The sequence below is a fragment of the Heteronotia binoei genome, chromosome 13 (genome assembly GCF_032191835.1).
Source record: "Heteronotia binoei isolate CCM8104 ecotype False Entrance Well chromosome 13, APGP_CSIRO_Hbin_v1, whole genome shotgun sequence".
NCBI lineage: Eukaryota > Metazoa > Chordata > Lepidosauria > Squamata > Gekkonidae > Heteronotia > Heteronotia binoei.
In genome coordinates, this window is record NC_083235.1 from 62,227,130 (window position 1) to 62,242,108 (window position 14,979).

At 46.3% G+C, this 14,979-nt stretch overlaps 2 protein-coding genes across 3 annotated transcripts in view; both read right to left on the bottom strand.

The window, feature by feature from the left end:
- Positions 1-507, bottom strand: part of PCYT2 (phosphate cytidylyltransferase 2, ethanolamine) — a 31,513-nt gene extending 31,006 nt beyond the window's left edge. Inside the window, exon 1 of one of the 2 annotated variants that reach the window (XM_060252433.1) lies at positions 271-507. In XM_060252433.1, the coding sequence (XP_060108416.1) occupies positions 271-419 (149 nt within the window). In that variant the 5' untranslated portion in view covers positions 420-507. The remainder of the gene's footprint in view (positions 1-270) is intronic. The other variant, XM_060252434.1, reaches the window with a different exon arrangement.
- A 4,507-nt stretch (positions 508-5,014) lies between these two features.
- SIRT7 (sirtuin 7) overlaps positions 5,015-14,979 on the bottom strand; it is a 30,325-nt gene continuing 20,360 nt past the window's right edge. The window contains exons 4-10 of the mRNA XM_060252657.1: positions 13,832-13,902; positions 13,637-13,709; positions 12,197-12,295; positions 11,873-12,109; positions 7,849-7,929; positions 5,855-5,961; positions 5,015-5,518 (exon numbers count right to left, since the gene is read on the bottom strand). Coding sequence (XP_060108640.1) covers positions 5,317-5,518; positions 5,855-5,961; positions 7,849-7,929; positions 11,873-12,109; positions 12,197-12,295; positions 13,637-13,709; positions 13,832-13,902 — 870 coding nt within the window. The 3' untranslated portion in view covers positions 5,015-5,316. The remainder of the gene's footprint in view (positions 5,519-5,854; positions 5,962-7,848; positions 7,930-11,872; positions 12,110-12,196; positions 12,296-13,636; positions 13,710-13,831; positions 13,903-14,979) is intronic.

The following is a 14,979-nucleotide window of genomic DNA, read 5'->3' on the forward strand; positions in this document are numbered from 1 at the left end:
TTTTCACACCTATTTGCCTGGACCCTTTTTAGTTGGAGATTCTGGGGATTGAACCTGGGACCTTCTGCTTCCCAAGCAGATGCTCTAACACTGAGCCACCGTCCCTCCCCTGCTCTCCAGGGTCTCAAGCTGAGGTTTTTCACACCTATTTGCCTGGACCCTTTTTTTGGAGATGCCGGGGATTGAACCTGGGACCTTCTGCTTCCCAAGCAGATGCTCTACCACTGAGCCACCGTCCCTCCCCTACAAGGCCCTTCGTCACTCACTCACCATCCGTCGCACCAGACGCGCACAGGTCGGGAGGCGGCGGATGCGCCGCTGGAAGGTGACGAGGCCCCAACAGACCCGTTCCGCAGCATCTCTAACGAGCCACTGAGCGCCGGGCTCTTCGCCGCGGCCCCTGACCCCGGGGCTGTCATCCGTCAGGACCGTCCCCTCGTCACCTGATCAGTGACGCGCTGAAGCGCGCTCCGAGGCTGCCGCCTTCGGTGGGTCACGTGACAAAGGGAGGCCTTCCTGGTTCCTTCTGACGGTTGTTTTGCCTCCTTCGAGGGGCTTCCCCAGCCGGGGACGGAGCAGCCGAGGAACTCTGACCCAGGAGCAACGCAGTGTGCAGCGTGGCTGCTGCCATGGAGACAGACGCACGTTCTGCAGCAGCAGCAGCAGCCCTGGAGCATGAAGGAGCGGAGACCAAGCGCGGGCCGCTGTCATAGAAATGCAAGCCAGAATTTGGAAGATCGCGGAGCATTTACATTTTTGGTTGGGGGCACTGATGCCCCTACCCAGTGCCCCAAGCGACCTTCCTTCTAGTGGCTCCCTCCCTGCCTCTCTCTCTTGCCACCGCCTTTTCCTCCCCCCCCCAACCAACTTGCTTCTGGGCTGGGGGCAGCAGCAGCCCCGGGCGAGTTAAAGGACCCGTGGATCTGCTGTTTCATGGACCCTTTAACTTGGGCCGGGGCTAGAGACTGCTTCTGCTGCCAGCCCACACGCTGTTTTACTGGCAGGGAACGGAGGGCCGCTGCCCTCTCTTCCCCACCAGTAAAATAACACAGGGGCAGGCAGCAAAAGCAGGCCCCAGTGCCAGTTAAGGGCCCGCAAAACAGCTGATCCATGGGCCCTTTAAGTAGGGGGGGGCTACTTCTGCTGCTGCTCTAGGGCGAATAATAATAATAAACTTATTTATATCCTGCCCTCCCCGCCAAGGCAGGCTCAGGGCGGCTAACAAGACATGGTTAACAAGAATAGGCCCTAGGCAGCCACCCCCCCAGCTGTGGCGTTCCGCTCGCTGCCACCTGCCGCTGCAGCGCTCCCCCACTCGCTGCCTCCTCCCCCTGCTTGCTGTGACTGCTGCCAGCCTGCACGCTGTTTCAGTGGCAGGGAACGGAGGGCTGCAGCAAGCTCACCACTGCCCTCTCTTCCCCACCAGTAAAATAACGCAGGGGCCGGCAGCAGAAACAGGCCCCCGTGCGAGTTAAGGGCCCGAGAAACTGCTGATCCACGGGCCCTTTAAGTAGCGGGGACGTGTCGGGGGCTGCTGCTGCTGCCGCTGCCAGAAGTGGCTCTAGAGCGAATAGGCCCTAGGCAGGCGCCCCCTGCTGCTGCACTCCACTCGCCTCCACCTGCCACTACGCTCTGCTCGCTTGCCTCCTGCTGCCCCCCACTGCACTGCTTCCCCACTTGCCACTCCTCCTCCCCCCGCTCGCTGCAACTGCTGCCGGCCTACCCGCTGTTTTAGTGGCAGGGAAGGGAGGGCTGTGGCGAGCTCATTGCTGCCCTCTCTTCCCCACCAATAAAATAACGTGCGGGCCGGCAGCAGAAGCAGCCCCGAGCCCCTGCACCAGTTAAAGGGCCCGCGGCTCAGCTGATCGACAGGCCCTTTAACTCAGGCCGGAGGCTGGGACTGCTTATGCCCCCCGCCCCAGAAGCGACCTCTCCACTGTTCTGGAGCCGTGGCAGAGGCCCCAGAGTCAAGGGGCCTCTTCCAGAAGTCAGGGGGCTGTGCCCCACAGGCCCCCTCGTGGCTACAGGCCTGGGCTTCCCTCTACTTTTCACACTGCCAGGAATAGGCAGAGTGCAGCTGAAAACGACATTGGAAAAAGGCTTTGTGTCCCACCCTCCGTTACCCAATGGCGAACTGGGCAAAGCCTGCAAGGCTGCGACTCTAGGCCCGAAGACAACGGCTCTTGGCTGACATAGCAGCGTGTTGCTTACCAGGTGAAATCCCTGCGGAGCCACCTACTCCAAAGGTGGGTAGGGAGGAAGAGCACGCTTCACCCTGTGCTAGTTCTGTGCACAGTGCAGCCAGCAAGGAAGAGCACAGCTACCAGAGCTCTCCTGCTCGCTGAAGTGTGTGGCTGGCTAGCAAAAGGCAGCATGGCAAAAATCTCCCCACCTCCCTTCAGCCCATCATTAACGGGGGAGATTTCCCCCTCCCCAGATGCATTTGTCCTCCCAGTATTTTGCTGGTGGCAGGACCAGGCAAGGGGACTGCAATGCACTGCATACTTCTAGCTGCTACCAACTGCAGCATCTTCACTACTTGTCTTTCAGGGTGGGTAAGCAAAGTCAGTTTGCAGGGCCACTGGCTCACCAGGAATTTTCAATTGCCAACGCGCCCCCCCCCCCCACACACACACCTGACTGATGGAATTTGCACCCATCATCAGTCTTCTTTCCATGGAAACTTGAATCTCTGTTACTGAATCTGTCCATGTCATTGTGAGCAGGCAGCATTCTTGACCCATTGACAGTCTACAGGAATGTTTTGAAGGTAAAGTTTGCTTTGAGGAGCAGATAGAGAGCTGTGCCATATCTCTACACGGTACCATTCTCTACCTTCAAAGCTTTTGTTACCAACGTTAGCAACAGCATACAGAACCACAAGAATCCACAGCTCAGTACTACTCATCATGGCAATGCTATTCATCATTATCTCAGCACCACCAGCTATTGGTAGAACTAACTTTACACTTGTGTAATGGCACCAATTAAAGAAATATTTTTTTAGCTGGGAGTCTGGTTACCATAACTGAGCCTTCTAACGCACACCCAAACAAATCATTTTGAAAACATGGCCAAAAAGTTGTGCAAAGAATGTGCACACTACAGAATCTGTGGTCTATTCCACATGAAAACAAAAAACCTGCAACAAATCAACTAGATTTGTTCTAGTTGTTTCCTTCTTGGGGGAAAAAAAAATCACCAGAACAGTGGAATGATGCATCATCTGGACTTCCCATTAGAGATACAAGCTGAAACTTAAAACCTGGCAAAACAGAGGGTCTCTGCATAGTAGAAAGGTAGATCAGGGCCTTTAAACCTCTCTCTCACCTTGGATGGGGTTATACTTCTGTTCAAAAGCCAGGTTCACAACTTGGGAGTGCAGCTGACACAGAAGTCACATTAGCAAGCCAGGCAGCTTCTGTGACTCAGAGTGCATTTGGCCAGATCCAGTTGGTGTGCAACCATTTCTGGCTCAGTCAGATCCATGTCTTAGACTCAGGGCTTTTTTGGGAGCAGGAACTCCTTTGCATATTAGGCCACACCCCTAATGTAGCCAATCCTCCTACAGCTTACGGGGCTCTTAGTACAGGGCTCATGGAGGACTGGCTACATCAGGGGTGCATGGCCTAATATACACAGGAGTTCCTGCTACAAAAAAAGCCCTTGTTAGACTGGACTATCGCAACATCCTCTACTTGGAGCCAGGGCTATTTTTGAGCAGGAATGAACAGGAACGCAGCTCCGGCTGGCTTGGTGTCAGGATGTGGCCTAATAGGCAAATAAATTCCTGCTGGGCTTTTTCTACAAAAAAGCTGCGTGATACAATGGTAACATCAGGGGGTGTGGCCTAATATGCAAGTGAGTTCCTGCCTGGAACTATCCTTGCAGAGTGTTTGGAAGCTGCAAGCGGTGTAGAATTCTATTTCTAGACTGTTGGTCTACTAGGGCTAGCTATAGAAAGCATATGTCCCCAATATTACAGCAGTTATACTGGCTACCAGTCTGCTCCGGAGCCCAATTCAAAGTGTTGATTTTGTCCTTTAAAGCTCTGCACGGCTTAGGACCATGGTATCTGAGTTGTCATCTCCCACACATTCCTGCCTGGGAGTTAAGATTGCAGAGAGATGCCCTCCTGGCTGTCCCACTGAACCCAGAAGCTTGTTTGGTGGGCACACCCAAAAGGGGCTTTTCCATGGCAGTCCCACAGTTATGGCGCAACCCCTCCACAAGTTGTGCCTGGCACCTTCATTGCTGGTCTTCAGGAGACAGCTGAAGACAATTTTATTTTGGACTGCATTTGATTAAGCTTTTATTATTGGCAGTTCTAACTGGAGTTCTAAACTTATGGTTTTTTATTGGATTGATATTGGATTTCTATCCCGCCCTCCACTCCGAAGAGTCTCAGAGCGGCTCACAATCTCCTTTGCCTTCCTCCCCCACAACAGACACCCTGTGAGGTGGGTGGGGCTGGAGAGGGCTCTCACAGCAGCTGCCCTTTCAAGGACAACCTCTGCCAGAGCTATGGCTGACCCAAGGCCATCTCAGCAGGTGCAAGTGGAGGAGTGGGGAATCAAACCCGGTTCTCCCAGATAAGAGTCCGCACACTTAACCACTACACCAAACTGCTTTATTGTGTTTTTGTAATAATATATTTGTATTATAAGCTGACTTGAAAAAGGCAGCTAATAAATATTTTAAATAAATGTAAAAATAATGGTAATTATGCTACATTTTACTAGTGTGGAGCTACCACAAAACCCATCTAAATTAGCATTTTGTTTTCACAAAAGCAACTGGTGAAACTATTTTAGCCCAGTTGCAAAATATCCCCCTTCTGCAAGTATGTGTATATACACACACACAATAATTCTCATCTTGGTACAGATTCACATCGTCCACAATACAACCCTAATTGATATGCTTGCTTCAATTCCAATACAGCCAGACTCAGCAGGCAGAGATACTTAAAATGGGTGACGATTCAGCCTCTGCACGAAATGAAAAGCCAGTCTTCCAAGACACAGCCATGTATTGTTTTATTATTTCTGTAATTTAAGAATAGGCAGCCCTGAGTATCAAACGCCAACCTCCTCTTACACAGTAGGAACCAAGGTAGGCTTTGGCCTACATCCTGTTCATAAAGTGAAAAAATTATATAAAACACCTATGAAAATAGCAGCTGCTTTTCCAGTTAACCCAGCAATCCTGATAATATTGAGTGCAGAAGACGTTTCTTGTCCTGATGTTAGTAACTTCACAGTTGGACCCCTAACGTTAAAAAAAATCTAGTGTCCTTTTTGGGCAGGGCCATAATCAAGAGGCTTTTTTTCTCTTTGTGCCTTTTGCACAGCCCCTGCCAAACCAGCCGCCAGAAAAGGGAGCTGCGGGCACTTGCTGCTGCTCTCCAAGCTGCACTTCGTGAAGACTTGCAGGTGGGGTCAAAGGTTTCCGGCTGTGACTGCTGCTTTCTTCAGGTCGCAATGGAGTGGCCAAAGAGAAGATGGGATCCTTCGATCTATGGACAGAGAGAGAATATGCCATCTTTAATGTACAACACTGCCAGAGGATTTCACACTCGCTGCCTGAAGCCGAAGCATCAAGTTAAACAACAACAGTAACGACTGCGTTTAGAATCATCAGAAAAGCAGGCCTTGGCACAATTACATCACCAACACACCTTATGGGTCACATGTTCCAAAGGATTGCCTTTAATTACAGGCACATGACATTGTGTAAGCAAACACAGTAAGCCTAACCCCCCCCAAGGGGGTGCTGGAAAAAACTAATGATTGCCAAAGTGAAAAAGTCATCGATAAAGTTACAACCCTTACAAGCTCAAAATTCTGCCCACCTGTCATAGCAAGGGATGGGAAGTCCCAGCTCATCCATCAAAAGCGTCATCACATCATCACATTTCCCATGAAGCTTCAAGGCTGCTAGATCATCCTTTGGTGTCCACTGTGGACAGAACAAACGATACAGTCATGGAAGCAAACAAGTGACTTACCACTGTTACCAAGACAGAATAATTTGGGCTGTAAAAGGACTCATGACAAAGAAACAGCAACCCAGTTATGGTTTATCATTCATGAAAAACAAAGGAGTGCTCTTAATCATACACTAACATGACTCACTGTATAATTAGTTCCAACCAATGTTCCCTCTAAGCTGAGTTAGCATGAGCTAGCTCAAAGATTTTTAGCCTCCAGCTCACACATTTTTGTCTTAGCTTAGGAATAATGACCCCAGAGCACAATAATGTATGAGTAGCTCACAAGTGTAATGCCAGTAGCTCGCAAAGTAGAATTTTTGCTTGCAAGACTCTGCAGCTTAGAGGCAACATTGGTTCCAACCATGTATCAGATAATACATTAAGTAACCACTTAAGACTGTTTGGAGGAGGAGGAAAAAAAGTCCTTAAGCAACTTTACAATTTTGAAATTCAGACCACGTTTAAGCACAGGGATGGCCAAACTGTGGCTTGGGAGCCACGTGTGGCTCTTTCACACATATTGTGTGGCTCCTGAAGCCCCCATCACTGCACTGGCCAGCTTGGAGAATGCATTTAAAGTTAAAGTTGCTTTCTTTCCACCTCTACCTCCCTCCCTCATCTATTTGCCTGCCTGCCTGCCTTCCCTCCCAGGGTTGCCAATCCCCAGTTGGGGGTAGGGGATCCCCTGGTTTGAAGGTCCTCCCCTTGCTTCAAGGTGATCAGAAAGGGAAGAGGAATATCTGCATTATTCCATTATACCTGTGGAGACTGGTTCCCACAGGGCAGGGGTGGCCAACAGTAGTTCTCCAGATGTTTTTTGCCTACAACTCCCATCAGCCCCAGACATTAGCCATGCTGGCTGGGGCTGATGAGAGTTGAAGGCAAAAAAACATCTGGAGAACTATTGTTGGCCACCCCTGCCATAGGATATAATGGAGAATCAATCCATGGGTAGCTGGGGCAGCTGTTTTTGGGGGCAGAGGCACCACATTTTCAGCATAGCATCTGGTGCCTCTCCTCAAAGAACCCCCCCCCCCACACAAGTTTCAAAAAGATTGGATTTGGGGTCCAATTCTATGAGCCCTAAAAGAAGGTTCCCCTATCCTCCATTATTTCCAAATGAAGGGAAGGCATTTTAAAGACACATGGACCCTTTAAAGGTGCTGGCCAGAACTCCCTTTGGAGTTCAATTGTGCTTGCCACAACCATGCTTCCAAAGTCTCCTGGCTCCACCCCCAAAGTCCCCAGATATTTCTTGAGCTGGATCTGGCAACCCTACTCTCTTCCTTTCTGTCTTTCAGATCTCAAACAACTGATGTTCATGTCTCATGGCTCTCAAACATCTGACATTTATGAGGCTCTTATGTTAAGCAAGTTTGGCCACCCCTGATTTAGCAGGACTCCAATAAGATCATAGATATTAATACATATATATTCAAAAGTTATCAGCAGAGAAAACAACAACTAGCACCTCCTCAGGGTGGGGGTACCTGTGCAAAATAGTAGCAATCCTGCACAGGTCCCATTTACACTGTGGTAACAGGCATGCAAGCTTATGAATCATACAAACAAAGCAGAATCAGACCAACAGTCCATTTAGCCTAAGGCTGTTTAGTTTGAAAGCAGCTCTCCAAAGTCTCAGAGGAATTTTTTTTTCCACTTCTGCTGCCTGAGATTCCTTTATATTAAAACTTAAGTGCCAAGGGTTGATCTGAGGCCATTCTGTACACAAAATATTGCTGTACCACTGAGCTATGGCCCCTTCTGATAATCACATGAAGGTAACTAAAATCATATCGCATTTGAAAGCAGAACAAAGTGCTCTGCCCCTAAACTATATGGCTCAAACTCACCTGAAGATTTACAATGTAAAGCTTAGGGCGGCATCTGGGTGGCTTGCTCATGCACCATAAGTGCGGATACTTCTTCAAAACCTGTTGCAGTAAGGAAAATACAACCAAAACTTTCAACAGCGCTAGGAACAAGCAGGCTGTCAGTTACCTGAAAACAATTTTTAATAATCCTGTCAACTCCAGTGCCAGTTGCAGTGAACAGAAAGAGGGATGAGTACTGATCATCTAAGGGACAGGATATGGATATCATAGAGACTTCTGCAGGATTCCTCTGCGAACAGAATTCCTGTAGAATGCAAATGACCACATGCAAGACAGAAGCAAAAAACAGGTGGCCATCAGTGGTAGGCAAACCACTGTCTATAGATGGACCACTGCCTATTGGGATCTTTGCAAAGAACAGTGAAACAGATGAGGCCCTCAATCTGATTTAGCACAACTTCTCTTAAATCAAGCAGAAGTGCACACTCAGCATCACCACACACAGGTTATTTATGCTTTAATTGCCAAGAGGTCCTGAGAGAAGACCTTTTGATTCATAAATGTTTACATACGAGAATTCTGTTTTAAAAAGCAGACCATGCAAGATGGGTCAGTCCTCCCCTGGGCTAAGGTGAATGAAACAGTGCAGGACAAACATCAGGAATTGCCTCTTCTATAATTAAAGTCCTTCCTGGATGGGCAAAAATTCTGTTCAGCAAAAAAATTCGTCAGTGCCCATTCAAGCACTAAGTGAGCTCCCACAACCACTTAAACATTAAGAGAGCATAAAACCTCAATGAAATTAAAGGAGCACTCAGTTTGCTTCTCTACAATGGTCAAAGAACTACTCTTCCTACACAAGCAGGCCAATGCTCAATCCTTCCTCACATGAAGCTTCATTCACATGGAAGGCAAAGGCCAACCTGACAAGACAATTTATTTTGAAACCTTTTCAAAATCTTGAATTACACAAATTATGCAGCCATAAATCATTTTGTGGTTTGTGAGTCTCATATTGTTTACTGCTTTTATTCTAGCTATAAAGAAAACAAAAAAGGTCAAATAGATTCCTGACTTGTATTGCTGACTTTCTTTTCCAGAAAGTGAAGAAGGAAACAAGGGGATCTGCTGTCTTGGACTTGATTCTCATCAACAAGGAAGAATTGATTGATTAAGAGGCAATAGTGGGCACCCCAGGCAGTAGTGACCATGTGATTTTGGAATTTACAGTTTTAGGGAAGGGAAAAGCTATACATAGTCAGACTTATAGGTTGGACTTCAGCAAGGCAAACTCTGTCAAACTTAGAACCATGCTGGGTAAAATCCCATGGTCAGAAATACTTAGGAAGAAAGGGGTTCAAGAGCGGTGGGAGTTTCTTAAAAGCAAAACAGTGAAAGCGCAATTCCTATGAGAAGAAAAATGGAAGAAGTCTAAAGAAGCCAAAGTGGCTCCATAAACAGCTCTCTAAAGACTTAAGAAATAAAAAAGACTGCTTTAGGAATTGGAAGGAGGGCCTTAAAACCAAGGATGAATACAAAAAATTACCAGGGCTTGTAGAGAAAAAGTTAGGAAAGCTAAAGCTCAATATGAGCTTAGGATGACCAAAGATGCTAAAAACAACAAAAAAGGGTTCTTTTCTTATTTTCAGAACAAGAAAAACAGCAAGGACATGGTAGGCCCATTGCGAGGGCAAGAAAGTGAAACTGTAACAGGTAGTGAAGAGAGGGCGGAACTGCTCAATTCCTACTTTTCCTCAGTCTTCTCTTCTGAGGGAAACAGTACTCAACATGGCAAAAACAGCACATATAATGAGGGTATGGAGTTGCAACCTAGGATCAGCAGGGGTAGTACATAAATACCTAGTTTCTTTACATGAAACTAAGTCCTCAGGGCCAGATGAACTGCATCCAAGGGTACTAAAAGAGCTGGCAGATGTAATTTCTGAGCCTCTGGCTATTATTTTTGAGAATTCTTGGCGAACAGGAGAGGTGCTGGAAGACTGGAGGCAGGTGAATGTTGTCCCCATCTTCAAGAAGGGGAAAAAGGAGGATCCTTGTAACTACCAACCCATCAGCTTGACATCTATACCTGGAAAAGTTTTAGAACATATCATCAGTCAGTCCTGCAACATTTAGAAAGATTGGCTGCGAGTTACTAAGAGCCAGCATGGTTTTCTCAAGAACAAGTCATATCAGACTTATTTGATCTCTTTTTTTGAGAAAGTTACTACCTTGCTGGATCAGGGGCAATGTTCCCTCTAAGCTGCAGAGTCTTGTGAGCAAAAATTCTACTTTGTGAGCTACTGGCATTAAAGTTGTGAGCTACTGCATAAATTAGTGTGCTCTGGGGGTCATCCTTCCTAAACTAAGACAAAAATGTGTGAGCTGGAGGCTAAAAATTTGTGAGCTAGCCCATTCTACTTAGCTTAGAGGGAACACTGATCAAGGAAATGCTGTAGACATAGTTTATCTTGATTTCAGTAAGTCCTCTGATAAGGCTCCACATACTATCCTTGTGGACAAGTTGGTAAAATGTGGTTTGGATCCTGTTACCGTTAGGTGGATCTGTAACTGGTTGACAGATTGTACCCAAAAAGTGCTTGTGAATGGCTCCTCATCTTGGAGAGGAGTGACAAGTGGAGTGCCTTAAGGATCTGCCCTGGGACATGTTTTCTTCAACATTTTTATAAATGATTTGGATGAAGGGACAGAGGGAATGCTTATTAAATTTGCATATGATACTAAAGTGGAAAGGGTTGCAAAGACAGTAGAAGACAGAAAAAGGCTACAGGATGATCTTGACAGGTTGGAAAACTCGGCTAAAACCAATAAAACGAATTTTAATAGGGATAAATGTAAAGTTCTGCATTTAGGTAGGAAAAATCCAATGCATGGCTATAGGATGGGGGAGACTTGTCTTAGCAGTAAATGATCTAGGGGTCTTAGTGAACCATACCCTGAACTTGAGTCAACAGATGTGGTGGCTAAAAAAGGCAAATGCAGTTTTGGGCTGTATCAACAGAAGTATAGTATCCAGATCACATGATGTGATGGTATCGCTTTGCTCTGCTCTGGTAAGATCTCACCTGGAGTACTATGTTCAGTTTTAGGCACCACATTTTAAGAAGGATATAGACAAGCTGGAAAGGGTCCAGAGGAGGACAATGAAGATGGTGAGGGGTCTGGAGACCAAGTCCTATGAAGAAAGGCTGAAGGAGCTGGGCATGTTTAGCCTGGAGAGGAGGTGGCTGAGAGGTGATAGGATCACCATCTTCAAGTACTTGAAGGGCTATCATCTAGAGGATGGTGTGGAATTGTTTTCTGTGGCCCCAGATGGTAGAACCAGAACCAATGAGTTGAAATTAAATCAAAAGTTTCCGGCTCAACATTAGGAAGAACTTCCTGACTGTTAGAGCAGTTCCTCAGTGGAACAGGCTTCCTCAGGAGGTGGTGGGCTCTCCTTCCTTGGAGGTTTTTAAACAGAGGCTAGATGGCCATCTGACAGCAATGAGGATCCTGTGAATTTAGGGGAAAGTGTTTGTGAGTTTCCTGCATTGTGCAGGGGGTTGGACTAGATGACCCTGGAGGTCCCTTCCAACTCTATGATTCTATGAAATTGAGACAAGTGCTCTTTCTGAAAATTAGGTTTCCATTTGTTCTTTCCCCCAAGCCAGTGGGCTTACTTTCTTGACCTTAACCACCAGTTTTCAATATGGCCGTTTTCACAAATATTCATCTTGATTTATATACTCATTGACCTAGGAAACATTCTATCGGTATAATGCTTGAATATTCCATGTATTGGTGGGAGGGGGAGAATTAATACAGGTAGTTGTATACGTTTTTTTCTTTATAAAACCTTGAAAGCTGTAAACTGAAATCTCAAAGGAGCTGATCTCAACTGCTTTCAGAAATCCTCCTCCATTCTTAGATCACTCTAGAAATACTTCGCCCAAGCACATTACAGAAAACAGTGCAATGCCCACTGGTAACAACTTTGAACAAACAGGAGAACCACTAAAGATGTTTCCTCAACGGTTACCTTTAAGCTAGATCCCAAGCAAAGGATCACATCTGCTTTGCCTGCAGCCTCTATCGCTGCCTCCCAATTCAAGGGCTGCTGCAAGATGCCCTTCTCCCCAAAGTGTACAATGGTATCTCTCAGCTGCGCCCCACACTTCTGACACATCCTGCCAGTATGGTGCCTGTGCAGAGCTGTGCGTTCCGTCACATCAAACACTCGCACATATTCACGATTGGGTATGCAGGATGTGCAGACCTAGCAAAGGATAGAAACACAGATTCCTAGTTAGCACTCCAGAGATGCTATGATATGCTAAGACCCTGCTCTCTTGCACGTGCTCACCTCTATGTACATGTTTCCATGTAGTTCAGAAAGAGCTTCCTGAGGCAGACCACTACGCAGGTGGAGCCCGTCACAATTCTGTGACACCACATGATGCACCTTTAAAAAAAAAAAAAAAAGGCAGCAGAGCTACTAAGAAGAGTTCAAAAGCAAGAGACTCCTCTTCCCTTTCCATTATCAGCACTCAAGGTACAGGCTGCAAATTCTCGTGTGTCCTAGGCAACATTTCCCTTCCTTTCCCCACTGCTCTGCTATTGCCAAAACGGGTGGCACAGAGTACCTACACTCTAAATTCCTGCTGATTAGCTATCTAGAGCCCATGAAGCCAAAGTAATAGTCTGATCAGTTATAACTGGTCACATTTCTCTAGCAGAGATGAACATCATAGTCCTGATTGTATTTAAGGCACTGACACTAGCAAGGTTATAGACTGCATGGCCTTACATTCCCAAGATGAGGATGTTAACAAGCTGAGCAGAAAGGTAGACTCCCAATGCTTCCACAACTAGGGACTAGCTTCCTAACAGCTATGTCTTCTTTAGAGGGGTGCATCAAAGGGCAATGCAAGGAAGCAGCAGTTGATGCATAGCACATTTTGTGTAGGCCCAGCAACATGCACTGTGCATTCTGCGCAGTCTTTTGCATGAATGCTAGCACTGCCATCTTGTTTTAAAACGTTTAAACGTTTGGAATGTTTTAAATACTCTGTAATATATGGTTTTAATTTTTTTATATTGTATCGCATTAAATAGTTGTGAACCGCCCGAGCCCTGCACAAGGAGGGAAGGGGTGGTCAAAAAATCCAATTTAATAAATAAAATAAATACAGGTACCCAGAAAAAGCCATGTATGCCAAATGCCATACTCATGTCACACCTAGTATGCCACAACAGTGGCCTCCTATCATAGATGACTGGCTACCTTTTATCGAAGACAACTATTTACGTAACCTGCAACCCCATGCCTTGAGAGGGCTGATTGTGTATAGGAGGCTGAAAATGACTGCCAATCTGTAACGACTAAAAGCTAGCTTCCTATTCCCTACCAGTCTGTCTCTTTGATTCACTTCATTAGCAGTTACTCAAACCTGGCTGTATTAATCCTTACTTAAAACACCACAACAGGCTTCTTTGCATGAGGAAGTGGAGGCTTAGGCAGACTCCTCCAAGAACTGGGATCTCATTTCTCCTCCAAGTTATGACAGTTTCTTTGCAATGCTGCTGCCATTTTGCACCTTGAGACTTTCTATGGGAAATGTCACAGTAAGAGGGGGTTGCTGTATGTACAATGACTCCCATCCTCCGTGTGGACAAGTTTTCTCACCACCACAAATTCTCTTGGAACATAAATGCTTTTCATGGGAAAAACCAGCTATGCTCTTACAGTTGCCCTCTCCCTGAGGCACAGGAATACAGGATTGACAGAGAAGAGTTACCTTACCAGTTTGTGCTTGTACAAGCAGGCAATGCTCATATGGGTAAGCGTGGGCTCTGCCTCACTCAGGTCTGCAGTTCTGATAAACAGAAAGTACAATACATATTGTCAGCCAATCCCACACAGCCTGGTTTAGCCTCCTCCTCCTGTAACGCTGGGAAAGTCTCCCAGATATGAGGCGAGCCTTTACTGCCAGATTACCTGATACTCCTGCCCTTCTGCAACATTGTCCACACCCCATTTGGGCCTCGGTAGTCGGGGATTGAAGCTGCCTGGGTTACCAGGAGACACAAAAGAAAAAGGAAGTCAACTGAGCAGGTCTTCAAGGATGCATTAGCCTGGTCAATCAATATCTCTAGGCTGTCCACTTCCCATAGGCCTTCTCAGTCTCCTGCTTAGATGACTCTCCTCTATGACTCTCCTCAAAATTCTAACTCCTTCACAGTACAAGGACCTAACAACCAACTCACATTGCAAGCTGAATGCTGCCTGTGAAACTTACTCAGCATTTTCTTCTTCTGGCCCAGGAATAACCCCATAGTTGTTTCCTGGAACCCTGGATGTAAGCTAAGTAACATGTGAGCAGACTCACATGACAAACAGCTCAGGGCTACTTGTTTGGAAGGTTCCCCTAATGAGATAATGTCTTGCTTGGTAATGCTTTCTTGTTCGGACTCAGAGAACAATAAATTTCTGTGAACTGTTCAATTAGGTTAAGTCTAAGAAGAGTGCCTCATCACAATCATCTAAACAAATCACCTATTAGTTGTGTATCTTGTATACAACGAGGCTCTGTGAACAAATATCAAAAATGTCTTGTGTTTTATTGGCTTTTGACACCACTATTAACTGAACCCCCACCCCCATACAGATGCGCATGCCATTTCAGGACACCCCTCATATAACTGCTGAAGTAGACTCAAATATGCCATGAAACCTTATGCCACAATTAATTTTTTTATTATTTTATTTGATTTATATCCCGCCCTACCCCACCGAAGCGGGCTCAGGGCGGCTCACAGCATAAAAGTTCTAACAATAAAATTCAAAATTAAAATACAATAACATTAAAATACAAAAAATACAACAGCAATTTACATAATTAAAACATTAATATCAATACATCAATCCAGCAGTGTGCTATCTATAGACTTCCTTCAGTATTTTGGTGCCGGTCAGTTATAAGCCAACCAGAAGAGAACTGTCTTACAGGCCTTGCGGAACTGTCCAATATCCCGCAGGGCCCTGACCTCTTCCGGTAATCACAGCAAGGGGCTGTGATGGAGAAGGTCCTGTCCCTGGTTGACTTCAAGCGGGCCTCCTTTGGCCCGGGGATTACGAGCAGATTT